This window comes from Rana temporaria, chromosome 1 (assembly GCF_905171775.1).
Source record: "Rana temporaria chromosome 1, aRanTem1.1, whole genome shotgun sequence".
Lineage (NCBI taxonomy): Eukaryota > Metazoa > Chordata > Amphibia > Anura > Ranidae > Rana > Rana temporaria.
The window spans coordinates 293,902,864-293,930,356 of record NC_053489.1 but is presented as its reverse complement, the minus strand read 5'-3'; the positions used below and the strand labels follow the sequence as shown (position 1 = coordinate 293,930,356).

At 42.9% G+C, this 27,493-nt stretch overlaps 1 protein-coding gene across 1 annotated transcript in view; it reads right to left on the bottom strand.

Moving 5' to 3' along the window:
• JAK2 (Janus kinase 2) overlaps positions 1 to 27,493 on the bottom strand; it is a 278,873-nt gene that overhangs the window by 14,587 nt on the left and 236,793 nt on the right. Inside the window, exons 16-23 of the mRNA XM_040357463.1 lie at positions 26,017 to 26,168; positions 22,595 to 22,745; positions 22,326 to 22,462; positions 20,542 to 20,731; positions 16,580 to 16,704; positions 7,783 to 7,955; positions 4,003 to 4,120; positions 1,478 to 1,591 (exon numbers count right to left, since the gene is read on the bottom strand). Of these exons, the coding sequence (XP_040213397.1) occupies positions 1,478 to 1,591; positions 4,003 to 4,120; positions 7,783 to 7,955; positions 16,580 to 16,704; positions 20,542 to 20,731; positions 22,326 to 22,462; positions 22,595 to 22,745; positions 26,017 to 26,168 (1,160 nt within the window). The remainder of the gene's footprint in view (positions 1 to 1,477; positions 1,592 to 4,002; positions 4,121 to 7,782; positions 7,956 to 16,579; positions 16,705 to 20,541; positions 20,732 to 22,325; positions 22,463 to 22,594; positions 22,746 to 26,016; positions 26,169 to 27,493) is intronic.

Genomic DNA, 27,493 nt, shown 5'->3' with positions numbered 1-27,493 from the left:
CCCTCACCGACTCATGCGACCCTGAGGCGACTTCAGATCTGGGTGAGGCCATGGGAGAGGAACTTCCAGAAGGAACTGCTTCAGGTTTAACCTTTAATGAATTTTTTGAGATCCTTGAAGGTGTTAGCCATATCATCTCTCACAGATCCAATTTTTTTTGCATAACACTTCATCGGACTGTTTTTTAACCAGAATGTCAATGCAAATTTGGCATAGCGGTTCTGTTTATTCCACGGCTAACTTGTTAGCACATTTTGCACACCACTTTCTGGGAGTGGACTTTGGTTCTTTAGGCGGTTTCACCTGCCAAAAGATAAAAACACAGGGGCCCCATGGAGGTGAGACTACAGCACACTCCACCATAATAATACTAACAGTGCACACCCAGTGACACTGGTAACCCCTTAAGTCCCAGCTAAGCTAGTGACCACCACCATCTAGTTGCTGTCCCACAACATTGGATACAAAGGTCACCTACTGGTGCCTACCTGTATCCTGCTGGTGCTTTTGCTTTCTGGGGCCCAGGCCGATGGAATATCATCCTCTATCAGCATCCCGGAATGATCGTAGGTTACGAACTGTAGCCTGCAGCTGTCCACACCAAAATACAGCACCAGCCACCATTGCCGCTGTCTGCGCCTTTAAGGGGATTGGACCAGCTTCCCCGGCGCACGCCGATGACGTCGTCCGCCCCCGGAAGTGACGGCCTGTGTCTTCCGGGTCAAACTAGCCTCCAGCCTTGGGTACATGCCCTCCCGCCAGAACTAGTCAAGGTGACGCTGTATCGGCGTCTATCTCCACGCCTGGGCTCAGAGAGAGAAGGAATCCTGCTTGCTGCAATGGAGGGTTGCCCGTGGCCACAAAAGAAACCGTCCTCCTCCGCAAATTAAAGGCGTCGGTGAGTCCCCTGACCCCCTGCCACTCTGAGGCTCCACCATCCTTCTGTGCAATGCCGTCCTATAGCCTGTGCACCAGCAACAGTAGACCCCGGTCCGCCCATGAGAGATGGAGCACCCCCCTCAGGTCCTCTGGCAACATGTCTCCTCCGGATGGAGGAAACACTAAGACTGAACAGGGACCTGAGGGACCGCCTCTTAAGGGGAGGAAAATTAGTGGCAATGTGTTTTCTGATTGTGAGGAGGAGCTCCATCTCTCAAGGGCTGACTTGGAAGACGACTGGGGGAAAAGATTCTCTTTAAAGTACAGGCGTTTTAAGGTACATACTACAAAAATTTACCACATGGCATTACAGTGCTGTACCATGTTAGCCATAGAAATATCTAATTATCTCTACCCATAAGCTGATATAAACTAACATGTGATAGAACTTCAGCTTTCTTTGGCTGTGAAGAGTTGTAGTATACATGTATATGCACACTGAACCATCCTAACAGAAAGATTCCAAACATTGTCCTACAAAAGTTTAGTATTAACATTTTTCCAAACAGCAGCAATCCATACTGCAAATATGCAATACCTCATTAGGGCAACCCTCTGGTTGTGGCAGTCTCCCGTTGTTCTTCAGTAACTCGATCAAATGAAATACAATCATCTGTCCTTGTTTATCATTTCCAATCATCCTCATAAACTCCTACAAATACAAAATAGCAAACTTATCACAAGTCAGAATAAAAAAATACTTTATGGTAAACAATGCAATGCTAACTCAAAATGTGTGCTGACTAAAAAGAGAAATTTTGTTTACATCCTTATCAGAACATGTCAGCCTCTTCTCCATGCAGTCACCATATAGAGTATATAATGTAAATGTAATTTCTGAGCTGAATGGATTTGAGTACTTTTCCCCAGCATTTTAATTAAAAGAATAATTTCAACACGTGAACCAAGACACTGAATTTTAAAAGCTATACAGGAAACGTTGCAACTATGCAGTCAAGTAAATGGATCTGTCCCCTAGGGACGGTTTAATTTCTATTCATTTGAGTCATGTTTCATAAATCAACCTTTCAAGTCAGATGTCTGTAAAGAACTACAGTGTTGGCAATTACTGTATTTGACAGCCAGTCAGGAGCCTGCAGTGGAATACTCTCTCAATTTGTGTCACGTGACCAATGCATGATGATCCTCAGTTATTAAAAAAGAAAGCTTTGCTTGTTGTCACCACAACACACTTCATTTCTGAGCTTACTGCCTGAACCTATACATCTCTGCATAACTACATTGTGGTCATATTATTCTGTAAAACTTTTCTTCTGTACTTAGTTAGATATGTTAAAGTATTTATGCCACTGTTTCTTTTTTAGCAGAAGAGTTTTCCATTAAGCAAAAATGCACAAGAAAGCATTTGAAGCAGACCAGTCAATTTATGTTATACTTTTTAAAGCGGAGTTCCAGCCTGGGGAAAAAAAAAATTATTAAAAGTCAGCAGCTACAAATACTGTAGCTGCTAACTTTTATTATAAGGACACTTACCTGTCCAGGAATTATATCGGCACCCCAAGCCAATTCGTCCATCAGCTTTGGGTGAAGGCGCCGGCATTGCAAATAAAGGAAGTCCTCAGTGAACCTTTCAGGGTTCACAGCTGGTTTCCTACTGCGCATGCGCGAGTCGTGCTGCACTTTCTGAAAGGTTCCGCAGTCTACAGGGACCAGAAGGCAGCAGATAGTGGGAGCAGGTACCCATCAAAACCATGCCCCCCCCTCAAAAAGTGCCAAATGTGGCAGTGGAGGGGGAGAGGGTGCGAACAAGTGGAGCTTCCCCTTTTGGGTGGAGCTCCGCATTAAAGATATGTTTCCACAAAAGTAATCGTAAAAATGTAATCTAACAGAAGGGAAAGTACTTATGAAGAACTAATCACCATTTACAGTAATGAAGCCGACACTGTAGTTCAGGCAAGACTGAAAAAAAAAGGGCCAACCAACTAAAAGTATAACCATACAAGGTCATATTGTCTTAAGGGCCTGTACTTTTGGCACTTAAAAATAACAGCGCTTAATTAACCTAATCTTAAAGCAGCTTCTTTTTTTTTCTTTTTTTTTTACACACCTGAAAGGCAAAAGGCATAATGAGCTAGTATGCCGCATACTAGCTCATTATGAAATACTTACCTTGGAACGAGGCGTGGGGAACTTACCTGGCCGACGCCGAGGGAGATGTCATCTAGCCTTGGCGTGTCTTCCGGGTATCGCCACTCCAGTGCTGTGATTGGCTGGAGCACGGGAGACTTTTTCCGGCAAGGTCCGGAGGCTGCCGGGCCTTTAGCCGAGGATCCCCGCTGCGTATGCACCGTTGTAATCAGCGGCTCATTGCGAGGGGAATATCTCCTAAACCGTACAGGTTTAGGAGATATTCTTTTTACCTACAGGTAAGCCTTATTATAGGCTTACCTGTAGGTAAAAGTGGTAGTACAGTGTTTACTACCACTTTTTACTATTCACTTTTTAGGTCACCACAGAGGACAAGGGGGCACTCTTTACGTCTGGAGGTAAGGAGATTTCATCTCCAAATGCGAAAGTCTTCTTCAGAGTAAAAGCTGTGAAAACATGGAATAGACTCCCTCAAGAGCTGGTTCTCTCCAGCTCAGTAGATTTCTAAAAGGCCTGGATTCTTTCCTAAATGTACATAATATAACTGGATACTAATATTTATAGGAAAAGTTGATCCAGGGAATATCCGACTGCCTCTTGGGGGATCAGGAAGGATTTTGCTGGAGCAAATTGGAGCATGCTTTGCTGGGATTTTTGCCTTCCTCTTGATCAACTGTGGGTATAGGTTTGTGTATATAGGATTGCAATTTTCTTTTCCTTTTATTGGTTGAACTAGATGGACTTTTTCAACAAGACCAACTATGTAACACGTTTACGCAATTTATGTAACCAGGCAGAAAATGATCTGAGTATGCTTTAGCTGAATTTTTCATTGATGCAGTCAATGTTGTCATGCCCATAAGCACTTACACAGCATAACAACTGAAATCAATGCATGCCAGTTTGAATTTAGATTATGAAACTTCAGCAAAATTAAAATTTTTGCATACTGACCGAAGGCGGGCTCTTATTTTTTTCACTGTATGTAAACAGCTCATAGAGGACAACCCCGAAACTCCACACATCTGAAGCCACAGAGAACTTGCTCTCAGTCAGACTTTCGGGTGCATACCTGCAATGACAACAAACATAAGCTAAATGAAAGTGTAAATAACTGGACAGCACGATCACATCATGTTCACTACTCAACTGAAAACGTATCAAAGTCTAAAATTAGGACAAATCTTATATTATTACTTGGAAAGAAAACTAGACAATTTTTACACTGTAGAATGAAAGTATTATCTGGCAGACCCTACTTTTATGATCGTATAAGTGGCATATCATCACAATTTTGGATAAGTTACTATGCAATATTAAGGCTCCGTTCACTTTAATGCGATTTCAGATGCAACTTGAGTCACATTTTTTGCAGTGGTACCCATACACACACCAATGCAACTCAGCATTGTGTGATTTTGGAAAAGGTTCCTGTACTACTTGGTGCAATTCCTGTGTAAATTTGGCCTTAGTCCTAGTACACACGAGAGGATTTATCCGCGGATACGGTCCACCGGACCGTTTCCGCGGATAAATCCTCTCGAGGATTTGCGAGGATTTGGATCCGATGGAGTGTACTCACCATCGGATTGAAATCTGCGCCGAAATCCCCTCGCGATGACGTGTCGCGCTGTCGCCGCGATGACGCGGCGACGCTGTCATATAAGGAATTCCACGCATGCGTCGAATCATTACGACGCATGCGGGGGATTCATTCGGAAGGATTGATCCGGTGAGTCTGTACAGACCAGCGGATCAATCCGTTGGGATGGATTCCAGCGGATAGATTTTAAAGCATGTCTTCAAATTTTTATCCGCTGGAAATCCATCCCAGGGGATAAAAATCCGCGGAAACAGATCCGCTGGATTGTACACACCAGGGGATCTATCCGCTGGAGCCGGTCCGCGGATCAATTCCAGCGGATGGATCCTCTCGTGTGTACGGGGCCTTAAAGAATATACAAACTGCATCCAAGTTGCCCTGCATAATCATACGGAAAATTGGATAAAAATCAGATTACAACAGGGTGAACCTAGCCTAAAGCCTCATACACATGATCGGACTTCCAACGGACATTTCCTTGGATTTTGCTCCGAAGGGCGTTGTTGTCCGTGAATTTGGTATGCATACACAAGGCAGGACTTTTTCAGCCAACAAACACGAACGTAGTGTAGTAATAGACGTACTACATGGTTTTTCTGCTCTTTACCGCCACCCTTTAGGCAACTTCTGCTATTGTCTGATCTTTAGCATTGGTTCTGAGCTTGGGTGTTCGTACTTTGGACTTTAGTCCGATGGACTTGTATACACACAATCGGATTAGCCGATGTAGGATATTTGTTGCCTGAAAGTTTGTCTGTTCTCGCAGCGAACATTTGTCTGATGAAAAAGCCAAAAAAGTTTGTCTGATGGAGCGTACACGCAGTCGGATTGTCTGCAAAAACAGGTCCATTGGACATTTGCTGTCAAAAAGTCTGAATGTGTGTACGGGCCTTTAGTTTAATGCCCCAATGGTCAGTGTTTGCTAATTTTAACAACAGCTCTTCCTTGCACTGCAAGGTTTTTATCCACCAAGCTTGTTAAAGAGGTTGTAAACCTCAAAAAAAAGACCTGCAAGACAAAAGGCACAATTAGCTAGTATGCTTGGCCGGAGCCGCGTGACATCATGCTCGGGAGCCGCTGGTCACGGCACGAGTCCTGAAGAAACGGCACCAGCGGGTTGTTTCTTCAGTGCGCATGCGCTGATGACTGCGGCAGCAGCGTATATAGTGAATATCTCATAAACTGTGAAAGTTTAGAAGATATTTACAGTACCCTACAGGTAAGCCTCATTATAGGCTTACCTGTAGGTGCAAGTGGTGTAACAACCATTTCAAATTGTTTAACCTGTAAAGTCCCTCTGTAGTAATCCAAAAAACTGCAAAGAATACTTGCCTAGCGGACCAAATAAATGCACACACTCTGGATTCTTATTTGCTAAAGGTAGTACTACCTTTAGCAAATAAGAATCCAGAGTGTGTGCATTTATTTGGTCTGCTAGGCAAGTATTCTTGCAGCTTGCAGAACAAGGTAGCAAAGCAAAAAATCTGTAACATTCTATTAATGACTTAACTCTTGAAGAAAAACAGAACTACCAAGAATGACAAATGAACTAAAGCCACCTATACTTACCCTCCAGCTAAGTGATCTCCCTCTACAGCAGCGGTCCCCAGCATTTTTGGCACCGGGGACGGGCTGCATGGAAGAAAATTGTGGCAAGGCCCGTGGGGTTAAACGAAAAACTTAGCTGTAGGTACTAGAAATATCTCTTAAACCTCTACGGTTTAGGAGATATTCGCAATAGAAACTGGTGCCGACATAATTGGCGCATACGCACTGAAGAAAGGGCACGATCCGTGCAGTTTCTATAATGTATGTGATGTGACCGTCGGCTCCCGTGCGCATGCCACGCGACTCTGGCCAATAGCAGAGCCGGAGTCCACGGCCCTGGAAGGAAGAGGGGTTGAAGATGGACGCGATGAAAGAGAGGGGACTTTACAGGCTTCTTCTGCAGGTGAGTGGCACATAATGGGCTATTATGTGATGCATACTAACCCATATGCTTTTACTTTGCAGGGAATAAAGAGGAAGTAAAACCCATCGGGGTTTACTTCCTCTTGAAGAGTCCAGCACTTTGCGAGCGGAAGAGCGGAGATGCGGGGCAGGTGGAGAGAGGTGAGGTTATCTCTGCTCGCCAGCCCACTTCTCTCGTCCACCTGCCCACCTCTCTGATCCACCCAGCTCTCTTATCTGCTTGCCTGCCTTGCTCTCTCATGCTGCCCGCCCCCCCCGGCTGCAGAGAGGCCACGGCCCGGTGGTTGGAGACCCGTGCTCTACCAACATCTTTACCTGGTCTCCTTCTGGGTTAAACCAACTTAATTGGTTGGTCCAGGATAAGGTCAATCCCATGCAAAAAATCCTGGCACAATGGCATACCAAGAATGTACACCGAGCTGCACAGTGGCTAGTTTGCAAGCCGGAAGGTAACAAACTTTAACTGCAAAAGAGACTTGTGGGTTGATTTACTAAAACCGGAGAGTGCAAAATCTGGTGCAGCTCTGCAAAGAAACCAGCTTCCAGTTTTTTTTTGTCGTCAAAGCTTAATTGAACAAGCTGAAGTTAAAAGCCGATTGGCTACACTACAGGTGCACCAGATTTTGTACTTTCCAGTTTTAGTAAATCAACCCCATAGGTGCATACTAATAAAGTGGCAAATGTGACGTTGCCCAAACATTCACTGGTGGTGAATCAATAACTTATTTAAAACACATACTCCTGGAAGATTCACCTGCGGTAAATGTTTGGTGGATATCAAATTCAATGATTTATTATTATGTCCCATAGTAGATCTCTTCTTCAATGAAAAGCTTTTCTGCTTCTCAAATTTGTGCTGTCCTTGTATGGGGTGCAGGATGCAAAATGGGAAATCTTGCAATTCCCACTTATCACAGACAGGTAATTTGTTATTTATCTTGCATTGACAGAATTTGGCATTGAATACAAACACCGGTTTTAATTTTCTCACCCATTTGTCTTTAATACAAAGCCCTACAATTCTCCTACAATTTATTTATTTCAGTTATATTTGTTACTACTCATTTTCAGTCCACAGCTGTATATACACGGTATAACTCAATGATAAAAACAAAACAAAAAACATGTGTTTAATAAATAGAACTGCCAAGTTAACCTACCAAAAAATAGGGCTTTCACCAGGCTCTTTAACCTTGTAGTATTCCTTGTCTTGTGGTAATACCTTTGTCAATCCAAAATCTCCAATCTTTACTCGGTTTTCATTTTCAACCAAAACGTTTCTAGACGCCAAGTCTCTGTGTATATACCGTTTGATTGTAAGATATTCCATACCCTTTAAAAATAAAATATATGTTTTAACAACTACCAGACTACAACTGTATAGCAATTTATTTAAACAAATAAAAAATTCAAGGTTCAGTGATATCTTCCAAGAACTTTCAACGGTTTGCCCTTGGCATTGGCAGTAGTAGTTGTTTCTATAGAATGGGACATTCATCTGTCCCCTACCAATGCTGATATAGGCACTCTTCTATTGTAATCTCTCTAACCCAATTATGGACTACATGGTATGTGTTACAAAAAAAATCACACACATACCACCTCTGGCTGTTTCTCTTCTTGCAAGGATACAAAGATGCTGCACCCATCAGAAACCCAAAAATAAAAAAGCAAAGCAGGTGTAAAAATGTTAGTAGCGACCAAGTAGAACAACCACACTGAAGATTTATAACCAAAACTTGGGAAGGAATCAGTCTTTAAGTAGTGAGACATAAATAAATAAGTCCACATAGGACCATGTAATGAGATAATGAAATCAGACGTGTAACAATAAGGGTCATCTCATAAGCCTTCTTGCAAAGGAGTAACGGAGGATACTCTTACCAGAACCGGTGCATCTACTTATTAGGCAGATCGTTAGAGCGTGTGAAATCCTGATGGCAAATCGCATCAACTGGTATGAAGACTCTGGATAAACCACACAAATCGCAGATGGCAACTCGTTTAAAGGAAATCCCGGCCTCGAAGGGACTCTGTGTTCACTGGATATCCCTGTGATCCTCAGATGATGATGAAGTGACCACAAAGGGAGAAAGAAAGGCGCACCAGCCTCATGTACTACCATTTGACTGCAGACTGCTGGGCTCTGAGGAAGAGGCCCTTGATGCCTCGAAACGAGTAAGCCAGCAGTGACGTACCTCGAAACCCCCCCCCCCTACATTCCGGAGTGTGTTCGAGGGGTATTTTATTTCATCGTTTGTGACAAGCCTTTTATCACCATTTGTTTGTGAGTAGTTTTTAATATAATTTTTTATTCAATAAATTGTCAAATGGTAGTACACGAGGCTGGTGCGCCTTTCTTTCTCCCTTTGTGTTTTCTGCCAGGATTTGACCATCCATGAAGGGCAGCAAGGCTTGTGTTACCACTACTTTTGAGGAAATCTGCATGCAGACTATTGACCGAGTGTTGAACATCCCACCCGTGCGCAGGAGTTTGTGTTCCATTGTTTGTATATCACGATGATGAAGTGACCTCCAATCTAGGAATCCTTTTCAGGACTGAAGGATGGTATGATGGAAAAAAAACTCCAAACCGCAACTCAATCCACCACAACATGGAAGAAAGGGGGAAAAAAAGAGGAGGTGCGCCTATAGTGCAGGTAAATGTGGGTTTATTGAAAAACCAACAAGACTTAAAAGTGATCACAGTACAAAATATGTTTAAAAAAGGGCAATAAGTGGAGTGGTGTACCAAGCCTGGTGCGTTTCGTACACAAGTAATTCAACTGGGGCATCAACCTGCTCCCACAAATTGCCTTATATTTATAATAAACACTCCAAACATAACTAAAATCTAGCCAATCAGTAAAATTTCTAATGCTGACACCTAATTGGAGGAAGTCCGCCACCTGATCAAGTGGGAGCGTGACATCCCCTAAACCTTGAACCAATCGGAATCGGCGTTAAGAAAACTTCCCAGGTCGAATGATAACAGTAAAATGACTCGCAGGAAGTGAACACAGCGGCGGCCAATCAGAATTGCAAAAAAGCCCGCTAAAATCAGGAGGAGGAGAGGACTGCGGTGATGCAACACCCACGTGTCCACTCATCCCTCCCCATTGGCGGGAACCTAAGCCCTGAATATCCAATGGGACATGTGCTGTCTGCACAAAAGGTCATTCTCCACGATCCCTGTAATTAGGATACTGCCCCATAGGTAATTGGCCGATATTAAGATAGCGCTGGCCAAAACAAGGTGAAGTGCGCCTGGAAATAACATGTCCGCCCTAAATAGGCGGGCATTGTCTATCACATTGCGGCCACTAAAAGCCACGGCACGCATAAACATCTCTGGTCATGCGCTGGCCAAACCACGTCCGACGTCGCGTGACGTCACGACGCACATTTGATGTCATGACGATCGTGCAACCCAGCAGATAGGGATACAGCGCCCATACAGGGAAACTCTAATAGAGAGTGTATTCAGCGCACTGAGCCCATGAAAGACGCTTCAGGGGACATCTCTGAACATGGTAATGGGCAATAGCGTCTGCGCCATCTTGTGAAAGAAAACAAAATCACCCGGTTTACACATAAAGAGAGCCGTGAAGCTTGATGTTAAACAAAAAAAAAAAGCATGACAAGTGCTGGTAAAATAGATAACATTTTCCATACCGGAAAGAATAATATCAATGGATATATAAAATGCAATAAAATTAAACAAAAAGGTGCACATGAATCAGGTAAGGGGTAGTCGTTACTCATTAGCAACATTGGCCCCATGGACTAGAAGGGACTAAGATGATGTACTAAATGTGGAACGAACATGGAGGGGACAAAACACTAAGCCAAATTAACCACTTCCATACAGGGCACTCACACACCTTCCCGCCCAAGCCAATTTTCAGCTTTCTGCACTGTCGCACTTTGAATGGCAATTGCGCGGTCATGCTACACTGTACCCAAACAAAATTGGCGTCCTTTTTTTCCCACAAATAGAGCTTTCTTTTGGTGGTATTTGATCACCTCTGCGATTTTTTTTTTTGCGCAACTAAAAAAAGACTGGAAATTTTGAAAAAAAATTAAGTTTTTATTTTTTTCTGTAATTTTTTTTGTAAATAAGTACGTTTTGTCTTTCAATTACGGGCACTGATATGGCGGCACTGATGGGCACAAATGAGATGGCACTGATGGACATCGATGAGGTAGTACTGACGGGCACAGATGAGGTGGCACTGATTGGCGGCACTGGTATGCGGCACTGATGGGCACACATAGGCGGCACTGATGGGCACACATAGGCGGCACTGATGGGCACACATAGGCGGTACTGATGGGCGGCACTCATGGGCGGCACTGGGCACTCATGGGCGGCACTTATGGGTGGCACAGATGGGCACTGTGGGGTGGCACAGATGGGCACTGTGGGGTGGCACTGATGGACACTGTGGGGTGGCACTGATGGACACTGTGGGGTGGCACTGATGGACACTGTGGGGCGGCACTGATGGACACTGTGGGGCGGCACTGATGGACACTGTGGGGCGGCACTGATGGACACTGTGGGGCGGCACTGATTTACTTATGTTGCCAGTCAGTGCCCATTTGTGGGCACTGATTGGCATCTTTTTTTTTCCATACTTTTTTTTAGCCCCCTTTTTTTTTTTCTGCCCTTCCCTGGTGGTCCAGTATGGGCTTCCCTGGTGGTCCATGTGGCGATCCGAGGGGGGGCTGCGCTGATAAACAATCAGAGCGACCCCCCCTGTCAGGAGAGCCGCAGATCGGCTCTCCTCTAGTCGCGTCTGTCAGACGCGAGTGAGGAAGAGCCATCAACGGCTCTTCCTGTTTAGGTTGGACACGGCTGATCACATGGTAAAGAGTCTCCGTGAGAGACTCTTTACTGAGATCGGTGTTGCAGGGTGTCAGACTGACACCCTGCAACAACGATCGCCGCGATGCGCGCCCCCGGGGGCGCGCTTCGGCTTAGAATCCTGAGGACGTCGTATGACGTTCAGTCAGGATTCTACAACCACTTTGCCGACGTCAATTTGTCATTGGCGGGCGGCAACTGGTTAATGAAAGAGTTTATGTCCCACTCCACATTCATACCAAATGGCTCATAAGTGCTCCCCTCCAGTGAGAAACAAATTGATCGATCACCAAAAATTGTGTCCCCGTAGGGTCACGATCATGATGTTGTAAATAATGGCGAGGGACACTGTGGTTGGTCTTGCCACTCTTAATGTTGGATATGTGTTCACTCACCCTGATGGTGAAAGTCCTAATTGTACGCCCAACATATTGCCTTTTGCACATGCAAGTCAAAAGGTAAACTATGTATTGTGTTGCACATGTAGTGAAACGCATCATTTGATATACCCGTAGTGTAATTGTTGACTGAAAAGTCATACTTTTACGTCTACCACTGGTATTATGTAAACAAACATTGCACTTGCGACAAGGAAAATAGCCTTTGTAATCTTGAAAGAAAGAAACCCGTTTGGGGGGGTGGTCTATGATGTTGGGCACAATCTATCCCTGAATGGACCTAGCACCCCTGAAGATAACCCCAGCCTGTTCTGGCAGTACCGGTCCAAGGAACCCATCGCTCCGGAGGACTCCCCAATGTCTTAAGAATTTCTTTGACTTGTCTGGATTAGACTGAATAAGTGGTGAAAAAAGACCATCTGAATTTGTCATCCTTGATCTTTTTTAGACCCACCTGTAATAGTGAATTCCGATCGATCTGTACGATCCGATCGATTTCAACATCCAAATCCTTGGGTGCATAACCCTTTTCAACAAATCTATCTTTTAGGATAGCTGCATGTGAAAAAAATTCCCCCCACTCTAGTACAGTTTCTCCGCAGTCGGAGAAACCGACTACGTGGTACAGACTTCAACCACTGTGGATGGTGGCAACTGTCCACAGGGATGTACCCATTACGGTCAATTGGTTTAAAATATGTGAACTCAAACTGATGGTGTATCACCTTAATTTCAAGGTCCAAAAAGTGGCTAGACATATGGCTCAGCCGTATGCCCCTATCATTGGAATTGAGTGAGAGCAGTCATCGTTGGGCGTTGCGACGTCGGACGTGGTTCGGCCAGCGCATGCCCAGAGGTGTTTATGCGCGCTGCGGCTTTCAGTGGCCACAATGTGATAGACAATGCCCACCTGTTTAGGGCGGACATGTTATTTCCAGGCGCACTTTACCTCGTTTTGGCCAGCGCTATCTTAATATCGGCCAATTACCTATGGGACAGTATCCGAATTACAGGGATCATGGAGAACGACCTTTTGTGCAGACAGAACATCCCATTGGATATTCAGGGCTTAGGTTCCGCCAATGGGGAGGGATGAGTGGACATGTGGGTGTTGCATCACCGAAGTCCTCTCCTCCTCCTGATTTTGATGGGCTTTTTTGCAGTCCCAATTGGCCGCCGCTATGTTCACTTCCTGTCATCATTCACCGTCATCATTCACCGTCATCATCCGACCTGGGAAGTTTTCTCAGCGCCGATTCCGATTGGTTCAAGGTTTGGGGGATGTCACGCTCCCACTTGATCAGGTGGCGGACTTCCTCCAATTAGGTGTCAGCATTAGAAATTTTACTGATTGGCTAGATTTTAGTTATGTTTGGAGTGTTTATTATAAATATAAGGCAATTTGTGGGAGCAGGTTGATGACCCAGTTGAAGTACTTGTGTACGAAACGCGCCGGGCTTGGTACACCACTCCACTTATTGCCCTTTTTTTTTTTTTTTTAAATCAGAAAAATAGTTTATTGTGCCAAAAAATATAAGACATGAAGTCAGGTACATGAATATATATCAACATTCAGAGCATTGTACAAAGCATCATCACACAGATATTAGTACCATACCCGTGCCAGAACCGTGGCACCTGAAGAAAAAACATTGTTGTCAATAGCACAATTAACACAGTGTCGAGAAGGCGAGAACCGCCTCACCCTCCCACACAACCAAACACTTGGCCAACGGGCCATGCCCAGAATTCCGCGTTCCACACTCTGCCCAAATAATTGTAACAACTGCCTGTCCTTGGTGTGCATTCTCGTATCCACATTATGATGTTCATTATCACAGACATTACTATATACATTCAGAGTCTTGTCCTGGGGGGAGAATGTCACCTACATCTGCAACAACCGAGTCATAATCAGTCTCGGAGGTGCTAATCCAGGCGTCTCCAGCCAGGGCTGCCAAATGGAGTTGAATTTCTTGGACGCATTTCTGTGCTGATATGTATAATGTTCCCTCACAATAATGAGGTTCACTTGGTCTATCCACCGTTTTTTAGTCGGGACATGCGGGGACAACCAAAATCTAGCTATCTGTTTCCTTGCTAGATATAAAAGCCTGATCACTGTGATATTAACTGGAGGAGGATACACCTCTTCATCCACCGCACCCAATATGCATATCAATGGGTCCAGCGGGACCCTAACCTGGAACACCGAGGAAACAACCTCCGTAACACTCCTCCAGAACCGATGCAGCTTGGGACAGCGCCACATTAGGTGAATAAGCGATCCTTCCTCCCCGCAAAGTTTGGGACACAGAGAGGAGTCCCTCCTGCCCCATCGGAACAGCTGAATGGGTGTGCGGTAGACCCTGTGCAACAGAAACAGGTGAGACAATCTATGCGATTGTGAAACTGAGGTCAAAGGCCCCGCTTGTAAACAGGATTCCCATGTCTCACCGTCAATGTCCCCCAGGTCCTCCGCCCAGCCTCTCCTACATGGTAAGGTCTCTGAATTTTGTATGGACGACAAAAGGGAGGAATACACATGAGATATCATGCCCTTTTTGTCTTGACCATGGAAAACATCTGTTATCAGCCTGTGACTGGATAGTCGCAGAACAGATGTCCGACCCTGGGCCTGTAAAGCATGTCTGAGCTGTAAGTATCTGTAGAATTGATGTCTAGGTAAATCAAACTCATTTTGTAGGTCTTGAAATGACTTAAGTGTGTCATTATGGTAGATCTGAGCAATATTCTGGATCCCTGCTAATTTCCAAGATATGAAACCCTCAAGACTGGATACTGCTGTCAAATTTAGATTATCCCACAGAGGGGTGTCCGCAAGAAATCCCGAAACGCCTACAGTCGACTTAACCACGGACCACAGCTTTCCAAGGAGGACAACCGTGGGTGCTGCCTGTGGAAGGTGTGGGAACCCAGCCTCCAAACAAGCCAAAACCGACGCATTCCCGGCCCCACCCCGCAACAGCGTGTCAATGGAGTCCCTGCTATTAATCCGCCCCATACCACATAGGTGCTGCATTTGGGAGGCCAAAAAGTAAAATTTAGGATTGGGTACAGCAGCACCCCCTTGGTCTTTTCCGTATTGCAGTGTAGACAAACGGATACGGGCGACTTTCTTTTTCCAGATTTGTGATCTAAACAAGGAATCAATCCGGGTAAACCACCGACGGGGTATCCACTGAGGGGAGTTATGCATAATGTATAGAAGCTGGGGGCCCCACACCATTTTAATTAAATTGATTCGTCCTATCACGGACAGCGGGAGTTTACACCAGGTATTACAAGTCGACTGCAAGCGTTTAAAAAGGGGTAGTAAATTGTCTTCTAAATATTTCTGTGAGTTTACTGATACCTGAATCCCCAAATACTTGAAGGATTCCACCACTTGTAGGGATCCTGCAACCACTGGCAGCGACCCGATCGGGCCATCCACGGGCAAGAGAACGGACTTGCTCCAGTTAATCGAGAAACCCGACAAGGAGCCAAAGTGTTGGATCAACTCCATAGCCGCTGTGAGGGAAGTGCCTACATCTCCCAGATACAACAGGGTATCATCCGCATATTGCCCTTTTTTAAACATATTTTGTACTGTGATCACTTTTAAGTCTTGTTGGTTTTTCAATAAACTCACATTTACCTGCACTATCGGAGCACCTCCTCTTTTTTTCCCCCTTTCTTCCATGTTGTGGTGGATTGAGTTGCTGTTTGGAGTTTTTTTCCATCATACCATCCTTCAGTCCTGAAAAGGATTCCTAGATTGGAGGTCACTTCATTATCATCGGAGGCCCACAGGGATATCCAGTGAACCCAGAGTCTCTTCGAGGCCGGGATTTACTTTAAACGAGTTGCCATCTGCGATTTGTGTGGTTTATCCAGAGTCTTCATACCAGTTGATGCGGTTTGCCATCAGGATTTCACACGCTCTAACAATCTGCCTAATAAGTCGATCCACTGGTTCTGGTAAGAGTATGCTCCCTTACTCCTTTGCAAGAAGGCTTATGAGATGACCCTTATTGTTAAACGTCCGATTTGATTATCACATTCCATGGTCTTTTGAATGGACTTTATGTGGACTTATTTATTTATGTCTCACTTTTTGCACATTGAGGCACATCTCACTCTGTGCGATTTGGTCTCTTATTTTCAGCGCTGCATTTTAATTATAGTTGTATTTGAATTTTGGTCACGTTTTGTGCAGCTGCTCTTATTTGGTTTGCATTTTCACCAGTTTTTTGCACCTTTTGGTTTCGTTTTTGGATGCAATATTTCCCCTCACATTTCACAGTCAATTTGGTAATTTTTCCTTGGGCAAATATAACATACTGCTGAGATGAGGCCACCTCACTAGCCATGTACTGAAAAAATACAAAAAGTTATAGCTGAAAATGCTAACTACCTGGCTGTCATTTTCTGATGTCCTGACCTGTAACGTATATGCAGATTAAGACTACTGACATTTAAAACCATGTTCTTTCTGAATCTGTGACAGACAGTACTGCCTCGAGAGACTACCAAAAAACTAGTATCCATACTGGTATTTTTAGGATTTTACAAAATTGATCTCTCAGTACAGGCTTCCTTCAGTTACTATTATGACAATGTCTGCCTAGGCAGGCTATTGGTTATACACAATATAGGAAACATACAGCATCATGTCAATCCTACCTTGCATATCTGTGTGGAATATTGAAGAAGTTTTTTAAAATCCAGCCTTTCCTTGTGCTTTTGCAAGTAGTCTCTTAGACTTCCATATGGTAAATACTCCATTATCAGTCTAAGATTTCTACGACCTTGTAAATACAAAAAATGGGTAATTTTTCTGGTAAATTTTGAGGGGAAAAAAATAACACAATCTGATAGCACAGTCAAAATATAGGATTGCCAATTCACGTTACATGTTTTTCTAAATGGTACACCTTAATGTTCAATTCACAAAGATACTGAAACATACTGCAAGGTTAATAATGCTGTATGTAAAAAAAAATTGTAATAGAGATTTAGCCATTTTAAAGTTTCATTATTTTACCACTGCCTCAAATAGCTCCATTTTCTGTTCTCTTTAAAGGGGTGGTTCCACCTAAAACAAATTTCTAACAATACATTCGTAAGACCCGTTACACTGCGGGTAGGCTGGCTTTTGTTTTGTTTGCATACTGCGCGTCACGACTTTCCGACAGAAGCAGAACGTCATTGCGCAGGCGCCCTATAGAGTCGGCTCTATACGGCGCCTGCGCAGCGACGTTCGGCTTCTTTCGGAAAGTCGTGACGTCACGTATGTGCCCGTCGGAGGAACGTCAATCAACTAGGAACGCCCACCGCCAAGGGATGAAACGGCGGTATCGAGGTATGTACTAAAAAAACAAAACAAAAGCCAGCCTACCCGCAGTGTAACGGGTCTTACGAATGTATTGTTAGAAATTTGTTTTAGGGGGAACCACCCCTTTAAGACACCTCGCATAAAGTCACAATTTTACCAGTCAGAATGTACATGTGTAATTTCATTTAAATAGATTTTTACGATGGGTGTCGTGGATTTCCCTGTGGCTCCTTACTCATTATTTTCCTACCCCCCCAAATACCATGCCCTTGTTCCTGCCCTCTATCATACATAGCTGTATTCCTGCCTGGCTACTGATAAGTGACCATTCTGTCTCATTATTGCTCAGGACTACGTTTTTTGTTCCATCTCTTGATGATGATGGATGGTACATTTAACCATTGGATGTTAACCTGAGACCATTATTTGCCTAATGTATGCTTTTTTCATATAATGTTTTGTTCATACTTTGTTTTGTTCATACTTTATTTGCCTATGTTTTGCTATAATGACAATCTGATAATTGGCTTTGTTCCAAAGTATTTTGGTTACTACCAGATCTTTTCAATAAAAATATTGAAATATAATAGAAAATTAGGAAATCTTGTCACCCCTGCTGGAGGATGTCAGTCCCACAGCATCAGAACAATAAATAGCTGCCTGTTGCATAACTAATTTTTCAGATTGTTATAATTGTATTACCATATACAGTGGCAAAAATTATTTGATCCTCTGCAGATTTTGTAAGTTTGCCCACTTACAAAGAAATTAGGGGTCTATAATTTTTATCATAGGTGTATTTTACATTATAGAAACGGAATATCAACCAAAAATACAGACAAAACACATGACGGAAATGTTATAAATTGAGTTGCAGTTCAGTGAGTAAAATAAGTATTTGATCCCTTACCAATGAACAATACTTCTGGTTCCCATAGACCAGCTACAGTATGTGCTCACGTGGTACACAGATTAGTCCTGTCAAATTAAAAATGTGCTCCTAATGGAAACTCGTTATGTGTATAAAAGACACTTGTCCACAGAATCTTTTTCTTTCATTCAAACCTCCCCATCATGGGCAAGACCAAAAAGGACCACATTCACCAAATAATCCATTGGTAACACAACACGCCGACATGGATTGAAATCCTGCAGCGCCCACAAGGCCCCCCTCCTCAAGAAGACACATTTACAAGCCCAAATTAAGTTTGCCAATGAACATCTAAGTGATTCAGAGAAGAATTGGGAGAAGGTGCAGTGGTCAGATGAGACCAAAACTGAGCTCTTTGGCATTAACTCGACTCACTGTGTTTGGCGGAAGAAAAAATGCTAATTATGACCCTATGAACACCATTCCTACAGTCAAGCACGGAGGTGGAAACATTATGCTTTGGGGCCGTTTCTCTGCTTAAGGTACAGGCCAACTTTGCTGCATTGACGGGGCCATGTATTGTAAAATCTTGGAGGAGAACCTTCATCCCTTAGCCAGAACATGCAGATGGGTCATAGATTGGTCTTCTAGCATGACAATGACCCAAAACATACCGCCAAGGCAACAAAGGAGTGGCTCAAAAGTAGAAGTTCCGCTTTAAGGTTCCCTCCCTGGCTCCTGTTTGTGAAACTGAGCTTTTGGGGAGGAGGAGAGAGTACCCGATTTTGACAGGTACCTGCTCCCACAGTTCCGGTCGCCTTAGGCGAGCTGAAGTTCTCCCCCCCCCCACCCCGAAGTCTGGGACACATGACAGGTCCTAGAAGACTTTGGGACCAGTCACAGAGCGCAGCGCACATGCGCAGTGAGCACCCGGTTGTGAAGCTGTATGGGCAAGCCAATACTCCCTGACAGGAGGACTCAATGAACTACCACAGAAATAAATACAGCTTTTGCTGCAGTATTCAACTTCAATGCAGAGATTTCCCCAGCAGTACTTGTTTCTGCCACAAGATGTCCTCAGCAATACTCAAACCAACTGCTTTGAATCCAGGCTGTCATGAAACCATCTGAGCCTGTAACTGGGCAAGTCAAAACAGAAGCACCACAGTGATTAACTCATATCTCTGTCACGCTGCTTTCTCCATGAGCATGTTCCTTATCAGCACGTAAATGGAATGGTGCTCTTTCTTGCTCTCACACTCCAGCCCTGCTTTACAGGGACTGAATGAGACTGCCAATAAGTCAAATTCAAGAACCTACACTGCCTGCACATTTAATGATGTATTAATGGCTACAGAGCTGCATTAATTTGTATATTTTATAGATGCCTAGACTTTGGTCTTAACACCTTCCTGGCAGTGGCCGGGCAGTGGCTTCACCATTCTGAGTGAACGTCACATTATGTCCTTACAAAGTGCCACGCAGCGGTGGGAATACAATACTAGTATAGTCAATGGTATTCCGGAAAAATAAAGAAATCTCCCTAGCATTGACAAGTTCTGTTCTAACTCTTTCTCACTTTATCCAAAACAAAAACAAAAAAAGGTTTGGTTTCAGATACACTTTGATGTATGATACTTCCAGAATTCAATAAAACCTACCATCAGTGGGAAAGTAAACTCTAGTTTCTATCTCCATTACTATTTACCTGCAGAACAATATTTATTGGAAAATACAAAAAAGTAAGGCCGGGTTCACACTTATGCGAACTGGATGCGGGGTATCCAATTTGCATGACAGGAGACTGTGACAGGCTCTCAATGGACCTCCAAAACGGTCATGGAGCACACTGGAAAAGGGTCCTGTGCGTCTTTGGCTTGGTTCCAGTTCCAAATTCTGGCAAAAAAGATTTGGGCCTGATTCACAGCTAAAAACAGAGAATATTGACGCACCAGTCCCCCTGCTGTGCCCTGCGGCCGCAGCAAGCATGACTTCAGCCAGTTCCCTCACAATGAAACAACAACATTCAAATTTGCTGTATAATATAACAACTGTAGGATAAAAGTTTGAATCCAACTGGTTGCTGTAAAAGTAATATGGACAACTTTTGTATAAATGACTAATTTGGTAAATGAGGCCCAGTGTGCTTATTAAAGAAATGCAAGACCTTTTGCTGAGAGGGCATTAGTGAGCATTGTTCTTATGTCTCCAATACAGTATATCAATGGCCTATGCTCAATCTGTGGCTGACATAAGGTGTAACTGAGAGGAAAATAGTGACTGCCAATCAATGTATTAAAATACCAAATCCAGAACCCCTTAGCAAAATATCTTCTACTACCATGTTTCAGAAAACTCTCCCAAGGGCTCCACGCTTACGGCAGTTTTCAGGTCGCAAACCTAACTCTGAAAATGCTACTTTTACCTAGATGGCCTTACCTGCACTGTAACACACTCCCTTGTATCGGACAATGTTCTCATGCTGCAGGGATTTCAGAATCTCAATTTCCCTTTCAAAATCCCTCATATATTCCTCGGTGCTATGCTGGAGCTTCTTAACGGCTACAACTTCACCAGTGTTGTCTTGTAGAGGGTCATATCTGCACAGTTCCACGCTTCCAAAGTTACCCTGCAATGAAGAAATAAGCTTTCAAAGATTATACCTAATTACAGATAATACTGGGGGAACATTTCTAAAATGTGTGCATAATGGCTATGCTTGTATTATTAAGAACACATAACTGCCTACTTTTCTGATAGTGAGTCTATTTAAAAAAAGATAAGAAACACATGCATTAGAATTTTTTATTATTTTAAGCATAAGGGATTGTTTGGAGGACATTTAACAACTTGCCGACCAGCCGCCGTCGTTTTACGGTGGCAGGTCGGCTCCCCTGCGCGGGAGCACGTAGCTATACATCGGCTCTAGCGCAGGCCACTAGGGGCACGTGCACGCTGCCGGAGGTAAGCGCGCGCGCCCCCCGCTCGCCCCCGACCCCCGTGTGTGTGCCCGGCAGGCGGGATCGCCGCCGGGCACACGTGATCGCTCGTTACAGAGCGGGACCGGGAGCTGTGTGTGTAAACACACAGCTCCCGGTCCTGTCAGGGAGAGAAATGCTGATCTTCTGTTCATACAGAAGATTAGTCATTTCCCCTAGTGAGGCCACCCCCCTCCTACAGTTAGAACACACCCAGGGAACATACTTAACCCCTTCCCCGCCCCCTAGTGGTAACCCCTTAACTGCCAGTGGCATTTTTATAGTAATCCAATGCATTATTATAGCACTACAAAAAATGATGATATCAAAAACATATAGCCTGTAAATGGTTATATAATGATAAAACAGCGCTAAGATGGAGTCCAATGTAGAAAATAAATATTGGAAAAGTCCACAGGTAGGTCAAAAAGACATAGTTCAGAGAAGTAAAAGAAGTGTTTTCAAGGAATGGTACTAATCCCTCCACCGACTTCCAATCTTCACCACGCAACACGTGAGGCACACTTCCCCTCTGGGGTTCACACTCACCAGATTGAACACAGCCTTATAATTAGTTAGATCCTCCTGATCTGACCTCCAACATCATTCCGGAAACAGCAAAGGTTTAAATTCCAACTCTTAGCGCTAAATATTAATAAAAATGCCAGAAAAATACCCCCTATTTTGTAAAAGCTATAACTTTTGCGCAAACCAATCAAACGCTTATTGCGATTTTTTTAACGAAAAATATGTAGAAGAATACGTATCAGCCTAAACTGAAGAAAAAAATAGTTTTTTTTATATATTTTTGGGGGATATTTATTATAGCAAAAAGTAAAAAATATTATTTTTTTCAAAATTGTCGCTATATTTTTGTTTATAGCGCAAAAACTAAAAACCACAGAGCTGATCAAATACCACCAAATGAAAGCTCTATTTGTGGGGAAAAAAAGGACACCAATTTTGTTTGGGAGCCATATCGCACGACCACGCAATTGGCAGTTAAAGCGACGCAGTGCCGAATCGCAAAAAGTGCTCTGGTCTTTGACCAGCAATATGGTCCGGGGGTTAAGTGGTTAAACAAAGTTACAGAGAATTGATAATAAAATCTAAACAGGATAGGGCATGCATGTGGTAAAGTGACCCACACAGTGTACAAAGTTTAAGTTTAGTTGGGAAACTCTGCTCCAAATGACCCAAAAATATACAAACTGGAGATTTTAAGGTTAACCCACAAGCATATACCTTGCCAAGTTGTTGCAGGAATTTAAGATGCCTTTCCTCAAAATGAGTTGGATCACGGTCTTCAAAGCCTCCAGAAAAGCCAAAGGCCCCGGTTCTCACGTTGGGTAGCAAGTCAGTTTCTACCAACAGTTCATAATCTGTAGAAAATGGGCATAAAGCTAATTAAAATCTGATTTACAGAAAAATTTTAGGAAAAAAAAGGAGGAAAATCACAAAAAACGAATTGGGAAATAGCGCCACAATTTATTTTTTACACAGCGGCTTCATACCTGGAGTAAACAAGCTGTTTAATTCCCTTATAATTGCTCGAAACGAAGGCCGAAAATCTGGCTCATAGTCCATGCAGCTGTTTATTAAATTAGCAAGCTCAGTCCATTTTGGTGTTGGAAGTTGGTGTCTATCTTCATAAAACTGCTGCTTCTGTTAGAAAAAGAAAATGACCAAAATATCAAATTAAACAGAGTATGAGAAAAGTCTTAATCTAATCTAAATTTCCCCACACATTCTCATGCACTATAATGCCGCATACACACCATCACTTTATGTGATGAAAAAAAACAACATTTTTGAAACTTCAATTTTCAAAGACGAAGTTGCCTACACACCATCGTTTTTCTCACAATGTTCTAGCAAAGCGAGGTTACGTTCCACCACGTTTTTCCATTGAAGCTCGCTTCATAAGTAGCTTCTGGGCATGCGCGGATGAAAAAACGTTGTTTTAAACAACGTTTTTGCTACACACGGTCAATTTCTGTGAAGTAAAAGTTGACATTTTGAAAAACGACACATAAAATTGAAGCATGCTTCATTTTTTTTTGGTCGTTTTTTAGAAGACATAAAACGACGTTTTCCCCCACACACGGTCAATTAAAGTGACGTTTTTAAAAACGTCATTTTTTTTCATCACATAAAACGACTTCATACACATGTAAGTTTGCAGACATTTTTATGCCTAGTAAAATATTCTTGGCGGTTTCCTGCCTGGCCTGCCATATAAGTAAATGGCTGTATGCAACTGTAGTCGTTTAAATACAGAAGCTTCTATATATTGCGGTTTAGCCACGCATATGTGTACAATGTGCAAACTATCTCAAGTATTAACACCTACTGCACCTAGCAAAGTGTTTGTGGAGCCAATTATGGTTTTCTTATTTGCGGTTTTCTGGTCTATTATAGCAATGAAACAGTGTTATCTGATAAATATAACAAATAAATGGTTTTGTTATATCTGTTTGATAAGTGCAAAAATACCTGTGGCTCCTGCCATGAATCCAGTGCGTTTCTAAGGCTGCTTTCACACTGAGGCGTGCAGCCGCGGTGACGGTATAGCCGCGCTATTTGTAACGCGGCTATACCGTCGTATTTACCGCGATATTCGGGCGCTAGCGGTGAGGTTTTAACCCCCGCTAGCGCCCGAAAAAGGGTTAATACCGCCCGCGTTGCGGGCTGTATTACCCCGCTTTCCCATTGATTTCAATGGGAAGGGGCGGTATAGGAGCCGGTGGACACACCGCTCCTATACCGCGGTAAAGATGCGGCTAGCAGGACTTTTGGTGCGCTCCTGCTAGCGCACCGCTTCTATGTGAAAGCCTTCGGGCTTTCACATTGAACACTACAGGGCATGATTTTTCATGCGGTATAGCAGCGCTATTTTTAGCGCTGTACCGCATGAAAAACGCCCCAGTGTGCAAGGGGCCTAACTTCCTGTAGGGAGCTGACAATGCTGCACTAAAATCTCAAACACTTATCCGCCCAGTATGGAAAAAAGTCCATGTGCCAATAGCAATGAAAGCATATAGTGGCACAAAGGTGTATCCAACTCCTACCAAGATAATGATATATCCCACCACTTGAATTGTTAAGTAATTCTAGCATACTTGCTTAACAATTCACATGGTTTGCCAACCAGTGGGATATATTATCTTGAGAAGAATTGGATACACCTTCATTTCAATTGGCACATGGACTTATTTCCATATTGAACTTTATGGACTATTCAACTCACCGATTGTACATTGATACATTTTCAGTATGTCATTTCTTGCATAGTAACCAGAAGCACACTATTATTTATGTATGTATATGTCGCAGCTGTGTAAGTATAAACTAAAGGCCACATGTTTTTCTTTAGTTTTGGATAGAGTGGATAAATATATCCGTTATGTTTTGCTGCTGTGCACCCATAATGAGGATTCATCCTATTTATCATTATCACAGAGAGTGAAAAAAAAAAAAAAAAAAAAAAAAAAACGTGCTTTCCCTAGAACAGTAATAAAGGGGAAGAAATCTTCCAAAGGGGAAACTTGTTATTCAGAAGTAATCCATGTGCTTTTGTCTGTGCCTCTAAACTTAGTGGGTCTAAAGGGAGTGGTTTCATAATTAACTGTCAGGTGTGCAACTGCAGGGCACTAATGAGGAAATCTGCTGGGCCTGCATCCCTTTAGACGTGAAAGAATCTCTCCAAAAATGCTATTTTTGTTGCAGGGGATGCCTGAAATCAGACTTGTATCTAAGGCAGACTTCTGGGAAAATTGGTGAGCCAATCAAACAAGCAGGAAATTATGTTTCTGGGGCGTAGTCAGTACACACTGTGTACAGAACAACTCCATGTAGCAATGCATTCTCAGAAAATTACAGTGGCTGCAGATTGAAAAGAAAAGGTAATTTTTAATAACATTCGATTACAACATTATATGTACTATATTATTGTCTTCTTTATTTGCTATTTTTTCCCCCACAACAGTGGAGTTACCCTTTAAATCCTGATAATCTATTTGTGCGTTATTCAAACTTAAAAAAAGAAAAAAGTTTTGGCTGGAGCTTCAATTGATGTCTCACAGTGAATTGACAGAATATTAGTATAAGCACAATATGTGACCTTAGATGGCTTTAGTTAAGGCTTAGTAATGTAGTATTCTAAATAGTCATCCAATCTTAAAGAATCCTTGTGATTACCAGTAAAACTAGTCAAGGTATAAATGTCATATGACAGACTAGCATATTAATTGGCTGGCAGTTGGATACTGGAGTAGGGATAGATTAGTCTAATTAGGAGAATAATCTAGATCTTCTAAGGTTACCTGCAGATCGAGAGTCATTTTCAGCTATATTATAACCCAAAATTAGTTGGCATCATTCTCAGTGTAACTTGCCAAAATATCATGTAGCTGTTTTTAAGGAAGAGGAAGATCTATTTGGTTGTTTTTGTTGGACAATAATACCTGTATTCTACTTCCTGGAGCCCATCTAAGCCTTTATTTATCCGATTACCTTCTGAAATGTACAGGACCAGCTGCTGTAAACAAGAATTCCTCCTCTATATTTCAACTTCATCCAATACCGAGGATTGTGGGGAGAACAATAAATGCTCTTGGACCTGTGAAATTACACTGGCCCTAATAGAGGAATGCTTGTTTACATCAGCCAATACATGCAGACATTTTGGACTTACCAGTTGATTTCAACTCAGTTCTGGACTTAGGCATGGTCTTCTGTTCTATCCATTGTGCTCTGTTATGTTTAAAACACCCAAAATTCCTGACTAGATGTTGGCACATGAAGCCGAAGGTGCAAAGAGGGCTACATTTACTAAAGATAGTGTGTGGAAAAACCCTGAGGTTTACTGATTACATTTCTCTCGACATTCTCATTTAAGGGGATTGTTATGTGATTTGTGGCGAGATTCACTTACCCTTTGAGAATCCAGTGCATTCAGGGGTTTATCACCACCACTGCAAATTTCCCATAAGGTGGTGCCAAAACTCCATTTGTCTACCATGGGGCTGAGATTTTTTGGATTGTCAAAGCACTCAGGAGCAACCCAGGGAATACGCTCCAAAAGAACTTAATGGAAAAAAAAAAAAGAGAAGGCTAAGCATGTATCATCATTTATTTAAACCTGAAATATGTGCAAAGAAAAGGTAAAAAGGCAGGTTAACATGAACGTGTTAAATAATATACAGAAATCTTAACTTTACACAAAAAAGTAAAACAGAAGTACAAATCCCCAAGCAATTTTAGTGAAATTAAATTAAAAAATCCAATCAGAATATTTCAATGCAATGTGTCTTCCAAAGCTGATCTTGCTTTGAAGGTGATGGCTGCTTGGCTTTAATGTATCATCCTATCTGGCATCAATACTTTCCAAGTCACAGAACTGAAACATGCAGCCAGTGAAGGCAAAGAGATTTGAAAACCATTGACAAGCCTGAAAAGCAAACTTTAAAGTTTGGAAGCCAAAGGAACAATGCTGTGCTAAGAGGGAAAAAGCAGAGAATTCCCAGAGCACTATAGCCTAGCCAAAGGAATAGTACAATAGAAGGACCCTGTCTTGAGGTACGATTTGTCTAACTAAAATCTTGAACTGAGCTGTCAAACAGGGTTTAATGGCTGAACCGCCTAGCTGAATTGTATATATAAAATGTATAGGCCCCTCTCTCGCTAGATCATGAAGTCTTTGATCAGGAGGATACAGAAGGACCCTTTTTCCCCACATAGTTTTTCTCATATCACCCAGAGCCCCCCCCCCCCAATACCCTTCTCCCCCCCCTTTTTCTTTCCTTCTTGCTTTCTCAAGACCACTATGATGACACCAGCATGTTTATGCCTTGATTGGTTTTGCCTTGTGGAGTCTTTAATAATGAAATCAGATAGTAATGGACATATTTTTTTAAAATAACAGACACTGCAGCATAAGACGCTTTCTAACAGAGGGGACTGAGTGTATTTTCTAGTTATTTCAGCAGGGGGAGAGCAGAACCAGGCAAGATCAGCCAGGTATTTCAGGTGATACAGGGGGCCAAATTACACAGCACAAGCACTGTGCTGTATAACATGCTTTAAAGTAGCATTATCCCCCCAAAAATTGTAGGGTTACAAACACTTTAAAGTGGACCTTCAGGAATTTTTTCACCTTTGCAGCTATTAAATCTGCTGCCCTTGTCGTTCTAACTTTGGAGAGTAAAACGTTTTTCTGCCAGTAAATACCTTATACTTCCTGTTTCGTCTGGTTAAAATCTAGGCTTATGACCTCATGCACAGCCCTCTCTCTCACTCTCATGAAAGTTTGCCAGGAAGGGAGGGGGATCAGTCATAAGAGGGCCAAAGAGCTGCAGGGCTCCAGAGCTGGAGGTGTGCCTCTGTATTCGTAAAAATCCAGGAAGTGAACA